The sequence below is a fragment of the Varroa jacobsoni genome, unplaced genomic scaffold (assembly GCF_002532875.2).
Source record: "Varroa jacobsoni isolate VJ856 unplaced genomic scaffold, vjacob_1.0 scaffold_138, whole genome shotgun sequence".
Taxonomy (NCBI): domain Eukaryota; kingdom Metazoa; phylum Arthropoda; class Arachnida; order Mesostigmata; family Varroidae; genus Varroa; species Varroa jacobsoni.
Genome location: NW_019213040.1, coordinates 56,361 through 78,319, shown reverse-complemented (window position 1 = coordinate 78,319; position 21,959 = coordinate 56,361). Strand labels below are relative to the sequence as shown.

Sequence of the window (21,959 nt, the reverse complement as noted above, 5' to 3'; positions counted from 1 at the left end):
AAAAAACATGGCAGTTTATAGTGTAACAACGTTTACCTACACCCCTCCCCCCGTCCCCCATGCGCAAAATTGGCATTCATCGTTCATGGGATTAATGTACCTTTGTTTGTGGTTGGTTTTCTGCTTATTTACGCAACTCCTGACGCTCTATAATATCAGGAACTTAGCCTAGTTTTTTTTTAAATCTTATTTTCTTACGTGTAAGACTTTAATTCATGTCCACTCCACATAAATAGCGTTAACACTGAACCCTCGAAATTTCGAACGATTACATGGCTTCGATAATTTCATTTTTAGATTCCGTCTACCCCTTTTCATATATTATACAGCGTTAAAAACAGCCAAAATTGAACACATCCGCCATGCATCAAATGCCTTGCTTTTCTTATAAAACAACGGATCTAGGTACACGTGGTTAACTCCCTGCCTGCCCCATGTCAACTTTGCTGCGAGCAGAATTACCGCTTATAGTAAACGTACGCTGAACTCTTCAGCAAATATCAGTGAGCAAAGCATGCTCTCGTTGGCCATTCTTGGAAACCCTGTAATAGAACCAGATCATTTCTGTTATTATTGGTATTACCATCGCCCTGCTGTTCAACCGAAGTTACTCAAGCTAATGTGATACGCCAGCAGCAATAGCCAGCCGCCGCAGATTTTCGGCAGTACACCCAGCCGATGGAATGGATTGCGTTACGACTCTTATGATCACCATCAGCACGGTGAATATGAATCAGCTAATCTCTTATTTTATAGACTATAACCCCCGGTCCCCCGCTTCCCTTCATTTCTTGCTTACTTGATTTGTCCATTTTATCATTTTTTTTGCTTGGGCGTATTTGGTCTGCGTTGGCAGGGGTTATGGTGATGGCATCGGCGCCCACGACGCTAATAACATCAGCTAAGACAGATAGACAAACAGACAAACGCACGTTAGCCAGGCAGTGACCGCCGCACACTGACTTTGAGTTGAGTCGCGCCAGTACCCCGTAAACGATTTGACGCGCGATCATCTGCGATGAGGTGTTACCACCATTCGGGCCTCCTATATGGGTCTCTGACAATGTAACGCAGACTTTTTACATTTTTCTATATTGGCCAGTGTGTAAATGTGTGCGACTACGAAGGACCTTCCCTAATTCGAACGCTGTGGACCTAGTCGGGTTCAGGGCTTCCCCTGTTTCCGACAGTGATTGACGTAGAAACATCGTTTTTCTTTTTACAGAAAGTCGATGAGAAATAGACGCGTTGGCCGGATGATGGATTTGTGTTGGGGTGAGCTTTAATAGCTGCATTGTAGTTGTGGCCATTATGTTTGTCGTGATTGGTAGAACCAGAGCAATTTTCGAACCGTTCTCTTTCTCACTAGTCACTCAGCTGCAGTGTGCCAAAGCAGACTAACTTGTCGAATCACTATATTTCATAATTTATATAAGGATGAATAAGATGTATAGACGTATGAAAGGTACTATAGTGCCAGTAGAGTCAAACAGCCTTGGACATAGTCGCAGTCTGAATGGGATTGGAAAAAAACACGTAGGATATTGGGTCGTCAAAAGTGCTGACATCTCTTCTAGCTCGATGGCTTTGAGGTCACATACCTCATCAGATATGAGTGATGTCAAATCAGCGTTCGCGTCATTAGAAAGCTGAAAGTGGTTGATGTGTTATAATTGTCGGAATGCCTTTATTAAGACATAATGCCGAGATATAATGCCTCGAAAATGAGTGAAACTTATGCAAGACTTGGTATATTTTTTAGATTTTAAAATTTTGTTTCAATAAAGGCGCAAATACTGATCGGGCCCGAAAAAAAATATGCTGTTTAGGGACAAAATCCGTTATCGGCAGAAACGGCCCTTTCTGTAAAGATTTCCCTTCTGGGAATTACTAATTACGGAAAAGTTAGTAAAACTATTGCGGAAGTTCAGCATGATTTTCATATGACTAGCCTTAATATCGCCAAGGAACCTGCATCAAAGAATTGTACAAAAACGCAACGAAATCGATCGACAAAGTAGATTACATACAAAGTTAATGTGCAAACAAAGAAAAAAGCATATATGCACCTCAGTCTGGTGCAAAACCCAAAGGTGCTGCTATGTGTTCAATGGGACTGGAAAGAATCATAAGTTGCTGCCGCTTGGGGAAACGATTGACTTAGACGTCTACTGTTAACAATTAACAGGATTACAACGAGATATTGAAAGGATTGACTGAAACCAATGAACAGAGAAGGCATTGTCTTTTACGATGACAATATCACACCACATACACCCTTAGCTACCTGGAACCTGGATAGGAAACTGTAATACATTCACAGTCTGTTTAGCCCGGATTTCGCGCCAGCAGACTGTCATCTGTTTCTGTCTCTGCGAAACGTTCTAGATCAAGTTCATTTGACTTCGCCTAAAAGTCACAGATTTTTTACAGTGATGAGATTATGCTCTTACTAGAAAAATGGAAGAAAGTCACCGATAAAAGTCGAGCATGTTAAGTTTAGCGATGTTGAAATGTCTGAAAAAATACTGACATAGATTCGACCTAAATAAAAATGGTCAATATTTTTTCTGTGACTAGAGTCGGGAACGATCTAGAGTAACCGCTTCGAAGAGAATGGTGAATTTGAATTTTGTTGCTCGAGCTGGATATTTAGTATATTCATTCTAATACAGGTTATTAAGCTGAAAATGAGAAAATCCATTATTGAACAAAATATCGTAACGTAATTGCGACTAAGCCGTACTTGCAGGTCGGTCTGCTCAAGGTTAACCTTGACTGGTTACTCGTGTAATTTTTAGCTACGCTTTCGAATCACTATTGTGTATCGAACAAGTATCAATACCAAACAGGCTGAAATGAAAGTTGAAGAGCCATGCAACTTGAATTTTAACATATTTCTCAATAATTTGTAACCAGTTTCGAACTAACGTAACGTGAACCTATTTTAGTCATTATATTGTTTTCTATTATCATAAAAGACAAGATCAAACTGCTATTAGTTACTCGCCTCTTGAAGGTCGTAACACATTTTTAGATACTAGATCTCTATCTCTATGTTTCGCTAAAAGGAAAGAAATGTCTCGCTGCAGGCTGTATATTCTGTACTCCTCAAATAAAACTAGGCCTTCTTTGCCCTAAGCACCGTCAGCAAATAGATGTTTGAAAAAGAATAAAACGTTGTGGAGAGCCATTTCTTGCTTTCCTATTACGTCGAAGTGTTCGTTCAAGTTCAGCGTTCTCCTTTTGCAAAAATCTTTGGGTTATCATAGAATAGGAAAACAGATCACAATTATGGTAATTTCATTCACTGACATAAACCATGTAGCAATTATAGGTTTTTGCCACGATAATGATAACTTCGAAGCTGTCGCAAAGATGTTTGTGGTGGCCAAAATTCGAAGCGAACCGTTCCAGTGCATTAGTGTATGTTTATTATATATTATATACATATAGCGTAGTAATCGTAAAACGCATCTTGACGTGTGTAAGCGCGCAGAAAACAAAGTTGGTAATTTCATCATTAGGCGTTTATAATTGCTAGCTGAACGGATATTTGCCCAATAAAAACCACAAATAATAGATATCATTATAGGGCTCGAACGACTCCTACGGCAATTCTACAATAGCACCCGGCCAATGAGACTATAGGCCGCCCATTTTGTCGTTTTGACAGGTTGTCAGGGTCAAACATGGTTCGAGCTTATCGATGGCACTTCGTCAAATGAACATTTTGACGCTTTCTAAAAAATTATATACGTTTTCAGATATTTAATTTATCATGCATTAAGCTAATAAAAGGCAGAGACTTCTGACATCAGCACTTAGCGACACCAGTACCGACCGGCTCGCCTAATAGGGCTGAATACCGATATTGACAGAATCCATCCGAAGCGCACAGGTAGTTTTCACAACAGAACCATGCTTCCAATGCATACAGACACTATTTCAACATGTATTTGTGTTTCCACAAATTATTGCAATGCTGAAACCTGTCTATTCGGCCAGATGCTTTTCCGTTGCGTCTTGATGATGATGATGATGAGTATTCTCTCGTTTTTTGTTAGATGTAGGAAAAATTTGTCGTTAGTGACTTACAAAATACTATAAGATTAGCATAAATATATGCTACTTAAACAATAATAATCGTGAATATGTACGCGTTCCATGTCAAAATGATGCATAGGTACTGAAACGTACACCGATAACAGTGGCTTCAGGCATATGTAGGGGCCGGATGAATGATGTATTCTATTTGTCTGCGGTTGTCATAACTTCGTAAAGCGATTGCTTTTGACAGTCGACTGGTACGCGAGCTCAGCCAGTTTCGATGACATCGTAAACAATGTCAACCTTGTCCCTTGGAGAGAAGGTTTGTTTTGAATAAGCGCGCGGGTAGTCCTGAGATTTCAACAGCACCGATTTACATATATGTCTATGTATGACGAACCTGCTTTTATACTAGATGCCCTATAAAATATCGCGTCACAGGATCTGATCAACACGAGGACGAACAGGCAGGCAGGCAGGCAGGCAGGCAGGCAGACAGACGGACGGGTATTCGTGTTATTTCCATCGACAAACTATCAGGCATAAGCCAATGACTTGAAATGTTCGTTTAAAAAGATATGTATGTATATAACATCATGTATACCCATAGCAGAAAGCGATGGTGACAAACTATATCTATATATATATAAACTGGAATTAGAAAGAAACATTTATTTATTTCTTATGACACTTGAACTGATATTTTTTTCGGCTTTGATCAAGTAGTTTTATATGTCTGGAAACAAATGAATTTATAATAATCACAACTGATAAAGCAAAAAGCTCAATGATAGATACAAGAAAAAAGATTGTTCGTTGACAACATTTTTTTTTATTTGTTACGCTTTTTGTTCTTTGAATGGTGTTCAGAAATATTTATACACAGCTGTACAACATGGCTGTATAATGGCCTTATGATTTTGACGAGTCAAACGCGGAACATTCTCGGGATCTGTTTTGTATTGAATTACACCAATGCAGAACTTGGAGAGCGCCGTATATTTATCGCATTAGAAAAGATATTTTATAAAAATATGAATGGCTAGCACTATAATATTATAACCGTCATTATTCCTATTATCAGACTTCGTCAGGAGGCTATACAGTTGAAAAGGCCAGCTCGATCTACTAGCAGCTGCGATCCACGGGAAATCTATGTATTCACTATGACTTAACATGACGTCATCATTCTGTCGCCTCTTTATTGACGTAATGGTCTCCTCATTTCCACCAACACCGACAGACGAACATTTCATTGCTGATAGCCTGACAGACAAGTTTTGCCTTCCCATAATGTCCACGATTGATGTAGCGATTAGAATGGATCCCCACCTTTTCGACAGGCAGTTGCCAATTACTTTTTTATGCTTTTTTTGTACCAGATGACGCTGTGGCATGCCATATGTTGAGCCACGAAACCAACTTATTGTTACGCAAGAAAACATCGATAGGTTTCAAACAGACATAATTTATAGTTCTACAATGTAGCGAAGCATGGGTGGTCCATCGTTTTTGACGTATATCTGCGTGGTTGACGTCGTTATTCTGAAATGGTCGTGCTGAAAACCAGCCGGTAGCGTCATGATCAATATCGAGCCCACTCACTCCTGCGACATCGTAGACAAACAACATGGTGAATTCAATTCACGTCCCGTATATCGACGACTTCCAACCCCGAGTGGCAGCATTCGACTAACAGCGACAACAGCACATAAATAAGTAAACAAAAGAAAATTAGCAACTTATTCGTTTATCCCAGCACAAAGTTGTTGTTGTTGTTGTTGTATAGGAACTTCGTGAGGTAATTCTGACCTTATGGGTGGCAGTAAAGGCTTTCCATCGCCCCCGCCTACTTCAAGGGATGTCATACGAGTTCCTCAGATATTATACGAATTGCTTTACGCGCATTAGCAATGACACGGAGCACGCATGGTTTTGCGCATATGAATCGATCAACATCACACTCCTCAAACAACGACGAAACGTTACGTTCTCATAATTTTCATTCAGAATTCTCACATGGAATATTATTGTTCAGTGGTACTCTACTGCTGTCCAATAGTCATTGCCCTACGTAATAACTAGCCAACAATCAAAACCATTATCGATTCATTCCATTGGTTTCCCACTGAATAAATAAGCTAACATCTCGAGCATTCCTGGACTTCACGTGAGGTGACCACTATCAATTTTATCCGTAATATACTACTATACAAGGGTATTATCCAACTGTGCGAAGTAACGACGGTGTGAAAAATTCTCCGTTCATCGTCCGCTTGCTTCATAGAGTAGATCCTGACAGAATACAAAAAGGATTTCTATAATCTACATATTACAGCAATGTATGCCATTGACTATTACTCAACTTTAGCCATTAATAGCAGTTGAATCGTAGCACAATTATAATATAAAAATATGTTACCTGTCTCAAGATAGTTCAGTAGACCGATTTCGACACACACAGAGTAAATTAGCGTGAACTGAAGACAAATCTTGATGCTCTGAACCGCTCAGCCATTAGCCTCTATATATAACTCGATACAATGTTATATATGAGAATATCTAATACTACATTTCTCTATCTCTCTAACGATGCTCATACATGTAAGGCCACTATTTCACGAGGAAAACCTTACGCTCATTGTGGACGCACAACGGATATATTATGAGTTTGTCTTTATATTCGCACGTGTATTTCAGCCATTCGATTCAAGGTAGCATTCGATAGCGTAACGACTATGAGTGCGTCTAAACAAAGTCACATTATTTAGGAAAAACGTTGTTTTAGTTGGACCTATTATAAACGGCGACTTAAATTATAGCCGTTATCTGGCGGGATTTTACATGCACGCAAAAAGGTCTGGGTTCCCCTTAGCTCAACATAGGCGTATATGACCGCAGGGCAACTACTGTCTACTCTATATCGTTTAACATTTTCAGATAAGGCCAAGTATACTCAAAAGGTTCTATATTAGAGAACAATAAGATGGCAGTTGCAGGTAAAATAATTATCGTCATTTGAATAACATACCTGTTGCCTTCTACTAGATGTATATCCACTCTATATGGGTAAACAGCAATAGGTAATAACGTCTAGCGTAACCTGTCCGAGAAAGGCTATAGAATTTTTTTTTCGTTCTAATAAATTGGCCATTTTCAGAACGAGCAGGTGAGAAGATCGGGGCTGTCTGTCGAGAACGTTGGCGTATCAAAGTAAGCTCTTTAAGCATAGCGTTGTGCATGTAATGAAAAAGCGAACTACGATTACTTATTATGCATACGGATATAGTAATTTTTCTTAAACGTATAGATAACATTGTAAAAACGTTTTTCCTCAACGTACTATTAATGCGGAAAATTTTAGTTTGAATTTTTGAAAATGATTTCTAAGCCTTCAGCCACCGTGAGTCGGGTGTTAGAATGTGACTTTTTGACTAAATGTCCTTTGAACATTAAGATAACGAAATGTTTTGTATGCATTGTACAAGTTTTGAAAATTTAGGCCAAATTAAGGCTTAGATATCATTTATTTGCACAATTACTTATCAAAGGTTTTTAACACCTTAGGTCGGGTAACATCGAACATATCTGTATGGGTCCGTCTGTTTCGATTTCGATTGGCAGTTGGATTCCGCCATTAGTGTTAAAAGTGTTGTTCAATCGATATCATAACGACCACCGCATTGTAAACATCAAGATGACAATATTTACGGACGCAGGCATGAAGTATTTCCTGATGATTTTCTGCTTTACAAAAAAAATTAACTCTGAATTATGAAACACCCTTTCGAAAAGCAAAACACTTTTTCCATGGCTCCCTATTTTCGCATCGGCTAATACCGTCCGATAGACGATTTTATTACTGTGTACTGTATTTCCCTATTGAGCTAAATTTCTCACGTAACAATCATTCAACCGTACGTATATATGTAACGTATCATATGATGCGATAAACATATAACAATATGTTTATTAAACTAGCGTGACGATTTGCCCCCACCCATTTGTGCCACAGACGATAGATGGCTATCGTAATAATTATTTATGAATTTTATACAATATTGTATTGTATAAACAGACCAATACTGTAGCTGGTGAGAATGCGCGGTGATACACTCATGTGCATTTTTTCATGCATGAAATGCATAGTGTATGCGGATGGAAGCATTTAGCAGCAGCGAGACAGAAGATATTGCGCGGTAGCTGCGCCATGCAAAGATAAGTTGCCTAGATAAATCTGCCTAGATAACTAGTCTGTTAATAAAATTAGATCCAGAAATTGGCAACGCCTTTTGTAGAAGGTTGATAAACCTTACACCCTGTCGTATCCACAAAAATATGCACGTGCATATGTATGTTCAGATAGTCAACTTAACTCAAAAAAAAAAACAGAAGAAAAAACTTAATCTAAATTGGTGCACTCTTATTGGTAAACTGGTGGTGTTGTTGAAGTGGCGATAGCCACAGGGCTAGGACACGCTAAAATATAAATCGGCTTTTTTATTATCCTCAAAAAATAGATTCTAGATAATGATTTAATAGTAACAGATTTTGTTCTTATTATTATTATTGTTGTTGTTATTTCGGATTTAGGATTGTCTTAGCGGTCTTCTAGCTAGTAAGCCGTAATGTCAGATCAAATACATTAAGGAGCGAGCTAAAAACGGGTTAAAACTTTCTCTCTGTTTATGTTTCAATGTCTATGTTACGGCCGGCATCGTCGTTAGGCGCTCCATCAGACGTCCGGCTCACAACACGAAACGAAAAGGATCCACAGTGTGTCCCCAAGATTAGCAGGCAAATACGTTACATACTAAACTATCACCGGGACCGAATCGAGACCCTCTGAAAAGGTTTATCTTTGTTTCTAATAATTGTCGTAGACTACTTTTAATCAACGAAGAATATTAACGGTTTTGATTTGCTGTCTCTGTCCTATTAGTGTTATTCAAATGCAGTGATGACTTTTCGCAAGGCCAAATGTCTAGGGACACTAACGATCCAGACGGACAGAAACATTTTCGTCCCCGTGGCAATTGCCTGGTCTAATTGCTAGGTTGTACAATCAACAGGATTAACTGCCCATGCAATGTTGGTCCCATTGCAATAACAAGCAAAGCCTTTCCTTTTGGCCTTCTATAATTTAAAATTTAAGTCAAGTCGGAAATGTGGTATTTTATGTTAGCGTCGGGGAACCTGCCCCACGGAACAAGCGATTACTACATGTTGCTGTTGAACCAGGGAAAATCGCCCATATTGAAAAGAAAATATCGAACGTTGCTTAGTAGTTGTCCTGACTATTGTTCCCTTTCTAAGGAGATTAAGGAGTGCAGGTTTCACTGCTAAAATATTTGGCTAGGACGACCGCTCAGTCACTGGTACTGTTCGAAATTGATCTATTCAGTTCCTTCATGTAACGCTTACAGGCTTTATTACTTTCAGATGATGCCCATTGCTAAAGCTCACAACTGGATTTGAAATTTGTTTATTAGTAGAATCAGATTTACTTAACAACGCCAATAAAGTTCGCTATGGCCATAACATTTAGGGACGTATGACTAATCGTCCAGCTATTTCCAACGCTTCGTACATCAAAACATTTTAGTCCAGATAGGCGTATGATTTTGATGTACGGTTCAACGATATTTTTTTGTCTAGTTCGTTAAGAAAATTAAGACATCTGACTGATTTATGGTTTGAGGTGAACGTTTCGTTCAGCTTTTAGCAGTAAAAATACCCTTGTAACACACTAAAATCATTGTTCTAAACGCTAATATTTAACTAAAAATTCTATCCACAATGTATGCCCGGGCATGCCTTATGGAATACAGTGGGCCCTCGAGATTTGCGTACAGGACGTTTTTCCGCATCAAAAAGCGCGAAAGATAACAAATAGATTAGCTATCAAATGCGGCCTGCCTCGATGTCGGATGACATATAACCCTGGCTACATTATTTGTATTCGGCTGAGCGATCACGGCTCGCAAAACACATTGCGCGATTTCCTTTACTTTATATAGACATATATATAAACGACCTACCCCACATACATACATATATATATATATATATACGGGGAATGGGCAGTCGTTATTGGAATATGGCCATGACAGTTTACGGAATATTTACGCTATTACGGGCATCTAAACAAACTGTAACAAAAATATTAGCTAACATGACGGATAAACAAAATGAAGCGGCAGCATAGCACAAGTCCTGGCACGTGCCAAGGCCATATGTCGTAAATGACCTTTAACGAAAATTGTTGGTTATTTATATTATCTCATCTCAGCCAAGAGATTAGATACTGATATGATGTCCCAATACATTTATTCATATGGGATCAATTTATCGATTACCGATTTATATCTATACTTGCATTACGCTATCTCGTAATCGCTCGTGGGTGTTTCCGACGATATGGACGATGTTGAAGATGAAGTCGAGTACGTGCTCCTGCCCGTTGATGGAACTATTTGATTAAAACATGAAGCCAGACCAATTCGATGTACTTGTAAAGACGCGTTGCTACATCGTTATATTGATTCATTCAACTATCCCAAACACGTATATTGATTTGATCCTTGGAACAATACTCTTATAGCACTGAGAAGGCCACTTGGGACAGACGCTTGCAGACGATCTTTTCCTAAACAGACCCCTCCTACTCGACTAACGGTTTACTCGAAAAAATATATTAATTCACTCTATGCGGAACATCATTCCCATATTCTGATTGTATGATTTATGAAATACTACAAGGTTAAGCTGGTAGAATTAGTAAATGTTTTCTTCCAGCTGTGCTTTAATACGTGCCCTAATATTATACTATGTAGCAAATACCACTTTAACCACTGGGTGGCTTACGTTTGTTGGCAGGAACGCTCGACATGATCCTATATAGCGGCAGACTTGTATTTATCCATAGAGTAATATTTGATTTCCTTCGTTACGAATCGGTGGCGCTTGTTTGCCTGATGAGACCTCCTTATCCCATGGATGATATTTTTTGACGTCCGGGAATTTTATACTGAGCTTCCAAGACTTTTCATGGCATCTTTCATGCGGTTCTCCGGGGGTATTCCAAAGCCGGTTAACGGATAGCACTATCGGCCTTTGACGCAACAGGTCCAGCCATCTAGACCTACCGACGATCCAGGGTACACCCTGTTTTCGTGACCACTACCTGTGGCAAGAGCAGTTGTTTGCTCCGCCCAATGGGATGCTTACCCGCTTGAAGGATCAAGGAATTCCCGGTTAATTGATTAATTTATGTATATATCTAAGGCTATATGAACGCACAGCTAGAGGCTGGGAAGTTCTTGCTCGTTCCTTCCTGCTTGCCTGCCTGCCAGCCAGCCAGCAACAAAGCTGACCCCCGTTTGACTTATGTTAATGACAACAGTGGGATGACTGGTGATGTGGGCAAAACGGTCGGCGACGAACGTCTGGCGGATTTGGAATCGCCGCTAACAGGCTTCACCAAGAGGAAGCTCAAGCGATGGGCTTTGGGGTACGAACAGCTGGCAGAGGGCCAGTTCGTGAGGCGAGCTCGTAGACATTTGTGAGGAGTGGCCTAGGCTGAGAGAGACAAGGAGATGCAGGGGAGACGTGGGAAAGCTGTAAAGCGAAGCTTTACGAATGTCCTTTTCCTGGGGAGACTAGCTCGCCGGAATAGATCTTCGGTCGCTGAAAAAAGCTGGCAAGACACAGAAAAAGGTCGTAAGGGCTAAGCGATCCTTGTAAAGTAAGGTGATTGTAAAATCCCGAATCCTTCGAAAGCATTCGAAGGACGGCGAAATCAGACGCTTTCGGTGATTGTCTTACCACGGCGTAGTAACTATCTAATCAAAAATATTTTATGTGATACGAAATTATATACTGGATGAATTTGGCTCTTCCTGGCTGAAGCGTCCTGAGCAAACGACGCTGGATTTGCATTATGTGGACGTGATCCGGCCTGAAGATCGGAGTTTGAGAAAGCGGCCAACTAGCTGGATCGCCGCAACGATGCTGACCTTCCGACGCATAACTGGCAAGTCGTCGGCGAGTTCCGGTAATGTACTATAATAGACGACCTCTTACTCGAATAAAGCAACCTCTATTGTTACTACAAAAAAATCAAGACCCGCACTTCTAAAAATAGCCGGAGCTTTACTGATCTACATTGATGACACTAGAAAAAGTCAGTCGCGCAGAAAATTGCTCAGCGCTTGGAGGCATGCAATTTGTCGTACATATGGACGGGCTAATGCACGTGCGTACGTACATGGCAACGAGGTGTTGATTTATTGGCCAACCGTGATACTACCTCTTTTCGTTCTGCTAATCGACCGCTGAAACAAGGTGAACAGCATCAACTCGGTTTAGGAGGGTGAACACCCCCGACAGTGTCGAACGCCAGTGACTACCAGCTAGTTAGCTTTGGGGAAAAACGCCAGCGTAAGTGCGCTCGGCACGTAGTCGTAAAGATTACGAAGTTGTACACACAGCGCAATATGGAAATAGCTTTTCTGTGCAAGAAGAAATTAGTGCCACTGCGTTAAAGAGTTACATCTATGAAACAAGAAGGCGGATTAGCTGGACTCGAGCTTCCTTGTTGCCATTGAGGGGAGAGCTGTCCAGCTGCCTGTCACATTTAGCTGTGGAAAAGCTGGATGTAAAACACCATCACGACGTAGCAGCAGCCAAGAATGATCCCACGGTAGGTCGCAACTTCGAAGGTCAAACGGCTTGTCCTTTACGGCTAATAGGACGCGTCAAGGAATGGGTGACATTGGCTGTAAGGCTTACTAGCTATAAAATCAGTCGATAGTATCCGTGTGGCGCTTGCTGACGAAATTCCCTTTTGAGCAGACGAAGTATCGCTAACTTCACAATGACGCGCACGTCAAGCACGTTGAGGCATAAGCCCCAAGTAATTTCCTCGGAACCAGTTTTCGGGATCTTCTAGTGCTCGGGTTTACTATAGACTTAAGCATTCAGGACTAGCCAAGTCCACGAGTAGCTGGTGTCAACTGAAAGTTCTCTGTGGGTACTGGATCGAAATATGTAAGGGTCAGCGCCTCGAGTTTGGGGGAGGTAAGCGCTGTTTAGTTTTCACCCGCCATGAATCAAAGGGGAAAACTTATAAATAGTTGTTAAATATTCGTTAAGAGCATAAAGTGCTATTATTTCAGAAATGTATAGCTTAACAGCTAAGCAACAGTGTGTCGTTTGGTCTATTAAAGCTCGGTACGGACCACAATATTGCTATAGAGTGTAGCGAAAAAACAGTTGATAATAACTATTATAACGGACCACCACATAGAGACGCACAATAGTGAATCGTCTGCTCAGATTTTTGATGTTGCTATTGCGTACGACAAACCATACGTGTAACGCTGCATTACAACTGAGAATATTGTACTCAGAGCGTTGTCTAGTAACGAACTATGTAGAGCGTTTTGCGTTTCTGAGTTCCAGTGAATCTCATTAGCGACTTTCATTTACACTGACTTGGTAGCACGCCTATACGTGCGAATCGTGTGACAGCAGTCAACGTTACAATTTATTGAAAGCGTACCACCTTCAACCACTCAGATGAAAAATTCAGTCTTCATGCCATCCCACATGAAGGACGGGCGCAGGTATTATCGGTTTGGTAGCAAACGACCTTTATTTAGCCCCTATTTTTACTTTGTCCTGATCGGGTGTTCCGATTTACTTTTTCGATTTTCTTCGAAAATTTCCTAAATATAAGTTCTACAGTGTGACAAGTCGGTTCAAAACGGATTTTTTTTCTACGAACAACTAATATTCCAGGAGCTCAATCAAGTTAACTGTTAACAAATAACCTACGCATATAACGTACGTATTTTGAGTAACAACACAACTTTCTATCGAGTTTGTCGCTAATTGATTTTGACAATTTGCGACAATGCTGTAAATGGTACAAACAAGAAAAAAATTGACAACATTGAATATTGGTAGGTGGAAATTAATATTTTTATTTATATAATTGGACCCAATTGCCACTGCCTTTATGGTGACCCATTCATAATTACCTTAACCTGTATATGATATATTACTGAGACTATCACGATATGGGAAGTGATGTTGCTGGTACCTGCGTATGTGAAGTTTGTTTTTCAAGTTAATGTTCAATTAATTAATTCACTTTTAATTGATCACTTTGTTATATCAGTATAAAATATATATATTCTAGAATTGTCACTTCAACCCTAGTATATGTAAACATTCAACAATAAGTATATTATCTAGTGAAATAGTCGTACAGTCTGCCTGTTATGAGCTGCGACTTGGCCAAGTGTAAACTAGTTTCCCATATTTACTATATGAATGTTAAGGTATTCATATAGGTCCGACGAGCTTCGGCCTCAAGCTGTTACTAATAAGGTCACTCTATATGTTGCCGGAGCGGTATTTTTAAGCAGCTCTATCCAATAATGTAGATCGTATTTTGCTAGAAACTTTCTATTATGGTATTCCATGACACGATTATCGTAGGAGTCAACAAAAGCGTTGTGAAGCTGGGATGAGGTTCGGTGAGATACAAATCACGGCCTTCGTGTACGATACGCGGAACATGTAGAGCAGAAATAATCGTTCTTCACTAAAGAAGGCTGCTCTCATATATAACTAGGCCACCTTTCGTTTTCTCAAGAGACTCACAACTCAACCCGAGTGATGACGCAGTGGCCATAATATATCCTTTCTTAGTTTCACAATACTGAAGCTGACATTCTGTTAGATTTGTTCATACTTCACAAATCTCTAGCTCTTACACACGGGTACCAACGCCATAATTAGTACTATTACCAAAACAAACAGTCATTATTACCATTCCCAAGAATCCCTTCACGCGTGATTCCAGAATTGTCAACAATTTCCGTGGCGAGTAGCAACCTTCAAATAATCGCTGTGATATATCGCCGGACAGATGAAAGTTCAGCATCCGAAAATAGCTCTTCAACTTGATTTAATTCTTGAGTTCGCAACGTAACTTGTCAGTTAGTAAAGTGTATTATAGTAAGGCTACGGAGTAGAATGAGGTCGAATTTGTCGTAAGCTAAGTGAGTCGTGTCAGCTGAAGCGTAAAGTCTTCATCTGGGCAGCCAACTTCAGTCAGGGTCAGCAGGACGGCCTGCTGACCCTGACTGAAGTTGGCTGATGATACGATCAGCATCTTCACTTTAAGGGATGGCAAATGATGATCCGTGATAATAAGAATACTTCGTAAGCAGGAGTACGCTGAGCGATTCGTTCGTTTCGTTGCAGCTAGAGGTTGGGACTGGTTTGAATACTTCGATTGGCTACCGTTAGGAAAATATGTTTATCTTGTTACGTTCGCACGAAGTATTACTTTATTTATGATTTATTCTCGGAATGGAGTGCGACCACCTATCACCTATTGGATAGAACTGTCTTTTCGACTTTTCGCCGAGATAAGAACATTGTATATTTAAAATTGTAAGACTTCTTTTGTACTTTTCGAGGCAATGCTTGCCAGATATCACTGTTATTAGAATATCAAAGGAGTGCTATACAATAAAAGATTGTGTATACATCTAATATCTACTAAATGTACACATTTAAGATATATTATGGCATACCATTCAATTCTGTTGTATTGTTTTGTTAGGCTGAATGCAGAAAACATTATACTTATTTACACTATTGAAGGTTACTACTTGTTAGTAGTGGTCCGATCGTATATACTAAATTGAAATGATGATGACGACGGTCCGTCAAGCATTGAACAGCTCTTGATGTTCGGCCGCCGTGCTTAACGTATAAGCATTATAATGGGGTTTTTCGGCTGTTACTGAGGTCTGTAGTCTTTACTTTTGCTGATTTCGTTTAGCTGTTTGCAGTTTACTGCTACAAATGGGGTGGCACAAAGCAGCTAAGATCCATGGGTTAGCCTTTCTGCTACCCGCCGTAAAACGTTCGCTTCGAATCATTTTGTTTTCCCCGGGGCGGATTTTTGCTAGGGGCGCACAAAAGTGATGCTTTCATCGCCTTCTGGAACGCCTGACGCATTTCATTGCGAAACACTGAAACTAAGCCCTGATCCCTAACTGCCGCATACGATAACGACACGTGCTATGCAAGCAAGGTTAACCCTTGGTATTTAACGTAAAATCTTATTGTCACGAAGCGACCCTGTAGTAACCTTTATTAGCGCGAAGCTGATATTAAAAGAAACGGTAATTAGAAACAAGGATATTCTATGTGGGGAAATGGTAAGCGCTCGCTGGTGTGGTATTATTTTTTTTTTTTTGATAAGTCGTTTGAATTATAATTTGAATTATTGGGACTCCTTTAGCTGGATTGCATGCGAAAACTCCACCCTAATCACGGCTCGGAAGAAACCTTTACATTATGTACGTACACCTATTTTACACTAGGTAGGCATAAAGCAAAAACCGAGGCTTCAATTCTCGGTTTGCGCCTGCGCCTTCTGCAACAATTACTCTTTGATAATCAATTTCGCTGGATGATGGAGCATATCGCTGATCTGGTCTTCTCCTTGGCCATTTCATAAACAAGTTCTAAAACCATTACTCGATAGTTCCGTCAAACAAATTTAAGGTAAAACTACAAATGACTTTGATTGATACTGTGTTGGCGTTTCACGACATCATCTAGCAGAATTTGAACACACGCATTTTCCGCGCCAGTTACTGCTGACAACTATGATACGTCGACCGTACTGAAAGGGAACTGAAGAGATCTTGCTGTACTCTAGACCATAGCATCGGTCAGCTCTACCCGTATAATTATGAGTATACTGAAGGCTTTCCTAGTTTCGGTAATCGATCGAACTGCACGTGCCGGATACACACTGCAGCAGTCGTTAGCCTATACGAGGCGAGCAGGACAATGTTATAACTAGCTCGGCCCTGTTCTACTAACTGTAACTTACTTGTAAAACGCGGCAAAAGTAGAAACTATTTGTCACCATACCTGATGAAGAACCTGAATGTAGCCATGATTTTAAATAGAAAATATATACGCATGACATAATCTATGCATTAAATACAAATAGCAATGAAAATTATTTTGATCGATCGTAATTTAGCGCGTGTGGCCGACTTATCTATGATTTTACTTTTATACATGTACCTCTCCATTGGGCCGGAACTCGAAACACTTGAACGCGCCGTGGGTAATTCCAAAAAACAAATAAATATTATACTGATGTAAATGGTGGTCTAGTGGGCAGAAGTTTATTATCCATGATGCAGCTAGTTTTACGATTATTTTTTGGCCTTTGCGTATGTGTAGCGATCTAACTTAGCCATTGTTAACTGTAGAGCTATATATATGATCTGGCTTGTTTTGGCTACCAATGATAATCGTTTCGGTACCGCAAACGCGGCATCCGTATAATAGGGTCACGAATAAAAGATACTTTCTATTGACGTTTAACCACTGCTCCGTACCCTCGTTATTATTGGGGCTTCTGTTGTGTAGCGGCCCGCGTACAATAGCTTTCGAAGTAAAACGTCTGCCATAGCTAAATGCTACAATCGGATGAATGCTGTCGAGACAAGACGTTTTAATGAACGATTAGAACTTAACGACTCATTGTCGCGAAGACAATATTCAATGCCGAAGTCTGGAGGGGTCAGTATAGATCCATCGAACCTATCCAGCCGCTTTGCCAGCACTGTCTCACACAACATCGCCATGGCGGTACTTTGAGAAACGGTCTTCAATACGCTGACTACCCGTCAACGACCACGTAACACTGTGCCTATCGTACACGAGCAGTGTTCTTATTGGCGTTGCTATGATTCGCGCTCTTTAATATGCGCACTAACCGTAACCGCTAATCAAGCAGCAAAACTAGACGAAGATGGCCAGAGAGATACCAAAAATCATAGCGGACCCAAAAAGATAATGGTGTAAACTAATGTACAGTACATGAACGATCGTGAAAATTGCACTTTTATGCCTCTTCACTCAAACGAATTGTCTCTAAATATAATCGCTGGCAACAGCTTGTTGGGCGTTATGCTAGAAACTATGACACCGATGTGATTTTCCGTGAAGGAGCATTGGACATATATTTAGCTGGATGTGTCATTGACTTTGACTTCTTTCTTCTTCGTCTGTGAACCTGATATATTAATCTAACTAATAAAGGAACTTCGCGGAAATATAGACAGCTTCATATACGTACGTCCATGAAAACAAAAGCATTCATTATTATGGATTGGATTGTACGCGGCTTACAAGCTACCGTGCCGCTTCTAGTTCTTCGCCAAGTCGATTCTTCAACTGTCCATCATCATTAGTCAACTGCTCCTCATAGAATGATTTCACGTTTGTTCAACGATGCTCTTTACGATCTTAGTTCTGTCTTCTTTTAATACATCTGAGGATGTACGATAGAAATGTCTTAGAAAAATTACCCCAAGTCGGACTTTACGACTCTGGGACTTCATAGTAAATACCATAAAGCACAAACGATAAAAAAAACATCTCTATTTTAACTTCGAAATGACTTTCTTTGATTTTCAGTGGCTGATGCATCCGGGAAACCGCCAGCTGGCTTACTCGAAGGAACACTCGCCTTAATTGGATCCTATGACGAGTGTTTATCCACTGTAGCTTGGAAGCATTCAGATGGTACGTGGTCCTGTTTGTGTACACAGGACAAAGGCTGGGTAAACAAATATCATGCAAAATAAAATATTTAATTTCGTTTCTATATATATATATATATATATATATTCCAGTTTTGAAAGCTTTTCCTGCTCAAGGCTTCGGTGGCTGTTAGAAATTGCGAAATGTCCCTTGTAGGTCATGCTTTGCCATGCCACACGTCAAACCAATTTTTAACGTCATATAGACGAATGTGTCACAACAAGCTAACGTGCATTGGTATTCACAATTGAAATACCTTTTTGTTAAAACGATCCCGGTCTTCCATATTAGTGGAGGCTGGTCTCTGTAACCAAACGTCACCGTTGTATTTCGCTTCAAACAAGCTTTTTACATGGCATAACATAATGCTTTTATTTAAAACGAGTATCCGTGTGTCGACTCGTTCGATAGAAGCTAAAAGTAGAATTGTTACATTTCTGTCTTTTTATTGTTGAGAAGGGAAAATAGCTTCTAATAAAATGACTGTTTGTTTTCCTTGACGGTGCGCAGACGTCCATTCAAGCCGAGGCAGGCGAGATACAAACGCCCAATCGAAGAATTCGTCGGCTTCGTCGGAGCCTGCGACCAACGACGACTCGGATCCTGCCTTCGTTGGATCCTACTGCACCCTTCAAATGGCTCCGAATTTTGACTTTATAGAACTATTCCATAATCATACTCATGCTATCGATCTACTTGGCTCGTATCTGAGCAGTGATCAGGTGGGAAGGAATCGGTTGTCTGCGTAGCAGACTCCCTTTAGTATATATATATATATATATATATATATTGTAACGTATATGTGGCTAGGTCTAATTGTGTTAATGATTTTTGGGGCGTATTGATTCGGTTGTAATATCAAGTCGTGAATTATATTAATGGTTGGAAAACGATACTTACCATGCAATGGGCTTGATTTGAAGTGGAAACTATAGCCGCAGTTATACACAACAGTACGATAGGGTCTCTCAACTAATTATCTTCTAAAGATCTGAAGTTTATATATGTGTATGTATGTAAGTGCGTGTATGTATATATACGAACGTGTATATAATTGACACCCGCACCAGCGATCGTTGATCATTTGTTAAGGATGTTTACTAAACTTCTTTCGACTTACGCTTAGGGATCCTCTCAATCAGCTCACTTACCAATCCAAATTCTCGAACCCAACGACGCTAATAAATCGATTATCGCGCATTTTATGCGAAATATATTCATTGACGAGCTTTGGTTAGTAAATATGACCGAAATCGTCTACGTTGGCTGTGACATGTACGTTATTTTGTTATTTTAACATGTTGAATCACAGCTTATCTTTCAGCAAGTGAATACTTCATAAGAATCCTCATTCGGCTCAAGTATATATAACTCGACGAAGTCAATATTTCTGCAATACAATGCTAGAATACAAAAATCTAAATAGTGGACGAGAGATTCGTTACGAAGTCGCTTTGTGCGTTATTCCGTAATGCACTGAAATGTGCACATTTCATCTTCTATTTCCTTACAACAATGCAGAGCCTTAAAATCATACTTCTTGAATTTTCCAAGACCAACTACGAAAACGCAGACTATACGGTCGCTGTTTGCGGATGCTTTGTCGCTTCAGGTCGCTGAGAAAACGTTACGCATCCCAGGCAGCCATGTTAGTTACCGCGTGGGCCTTTGCGTCCCTTCGGCCTGCACCAAGGACGACATCGATCGGGTTTGTTGCTACGCCTTTGAATGACTATTGTCTAGCCGCGATACATCAAATAGACATTGCCATATCCATTTGATTCGAGTCATTGGGGACTTTCCATAATAATTGTCTGGATCGTGACGCAAATCTGTTATACAATTACGCTGATATTGATCGTGGCTTACGACCATGACTTTGGAATGTCACACCGGTAAACAATATGCTGGCGGACATGGGCAGCAACTGTTGTAAACATCCGTTTGTTTCCGTCATAGATTGACAGTATTTGACGCATTTAGCTTTAAAATTTGATTAGTAAGGGAGACAACAGGAAGTCTACCGAAAAAAAAAATTAGGCCGCTTATAGGAATTACCACCTGCGATCCGTCGCCAACATTAATTAACTATATATATATATATATGTACACACTACAGGAGCGATTAGTTTATTACTAATGGAAAATGCTTTTCACAGGTGGTCCAACACCTGCTGAAGGATGTCGATTTCCAGGGATCGGTGACTCGCTGCGAAATCCGTGAGGAAGTCCCCGTTTCGAACCTGCAAATGGCTATCATGTGCGTTAAACTATAACTATCATGCGTGTTTAGCGACCCAATCGTGCTTATAGCACTGCACCGGCAGTAAATCTTCATTCATGTCTTGATCAGCTGACCGATTCAAGTAGTCAATGTAAAAAGGGATTTACCCATACAGTGTACGCATATGGATGCATTTTTTACGTACTGGAATAGTCCTTTCGTTTATTTCTATCCGCCAGGGCAACCGCTGCTATCTGCCTTATCTTGGTTACGCTCGGAACTTTATTGGAAACCTGTTGCGGAATTGAGAATGTCGCTCGGAATGCCAAAGAAGCAGCTCTCAACGGAACTGAATTAGGTTAGGTTGTTTTACATTTATTAATTTAGTGCACAGTTAGCAAATGGTGGTCTTAAAAATCGAAAGCTTTCGTGTACTTGGATAGGCTAAGTATTCGGTCTAATTCTCAATAGCCGAATGAACACTGACTGCACTCTATTAGAGTTACATGCCGATTGTAAGAAATCTTACAGGGGGCCAAACGCTGCTGATTTTTGCAAGCGGACATGTGCTGCGTGCCAAGAATTTTGATAGAAATGGCTTTTTGACAGTGTTCATTTTTACGGACTACAGGCGATTGAAAGGTCGCATGAGTAAATTTGTTTTTCCTAACCGTTTGCGATCATTGAACGCTGTTATGATGTCACAACACGAGACGTACAATAACGTTAAGTTACTAAAACGAAATGATTAAGGGTAAAGCACAAGAATTAAAGTAATTACACAGCGGGTAGACATCGTATGACAATTGGTTCAATTGTTTTTACTGGATACACCAGGGGATCCTGGTGAGGACCCTCACGTGAGGGAGCCAGGTAAAGGGCTCCCTCACGGTGAGTTAAAGTTGAGGCAGGGATTTGACTTGGCCTACATGCTTGAATTATTATTGCTTAAAATGCCCAATTACATAACCAGTTGGGTTTGACATCGTGACAAACGAGACTAACAACAGCAGCGCCTATCCAT

General features: G+C 40.2%; 1 protein-coding gene and 2 long non-coding RNA genes across 3 annotated transcripts in view; 2 read left to right on the top strand and 1 right to left on the bottom strand.

Annotated features, from left to right (window-relative positions):
* Positions 1-21,959, top strand: part of LOC111268580 (O-acyltransferase like protein) — a 51,648-nt gene that overhangs the window by 19,171 nt on the left and 10,518 nt on the right. Inside the window, exons 2-6 of the mRNA XM_022847647.1 lie at positions 18,586-18,693; positions 19,222-19,433; positions 20,324-20,419; positions 20,871-20,971; positions 21,175-21,293. Coding sequence (XP_022703382.1) covers positions 18,586-18,693; positions 19,222-19,433; positions 20,324-20,419; positions 20,871-20,971; positions 21,175-21,293 — 636 coding nt within the window. The remainder of the gene's footprint in view (positions 1-18,585; positions 18,694-19,221; positions 19,434-20,323; positions 20,420-20,870; positions 20,972-21,174; positions 21,294-21,959) is intronic.
* On the top strand, positions 622-3,230 carry LOC147753874 (uncharacterized). The gene is made up of 2 exons (XR_015314357.1): positions 622-722; positions 1,226-3,230. It is a non-coding gene; the product is annotated as an uncharacterized LOC147753874 (long non-coding RNA).
* LOC111268713 (uncharacterized) lies at positions 4,857-6,601 on the bottom strand. Its single transcript, XR_002685364.2, has 2 exons — positions 6,473-6,601; positions 4,857-5,742 (listed from the first exon to the last, which is right to left on the bottom strand). It is a non-coding gene; the product is annotated as an uncharacterized LOC111268713 (long non-coding RNA).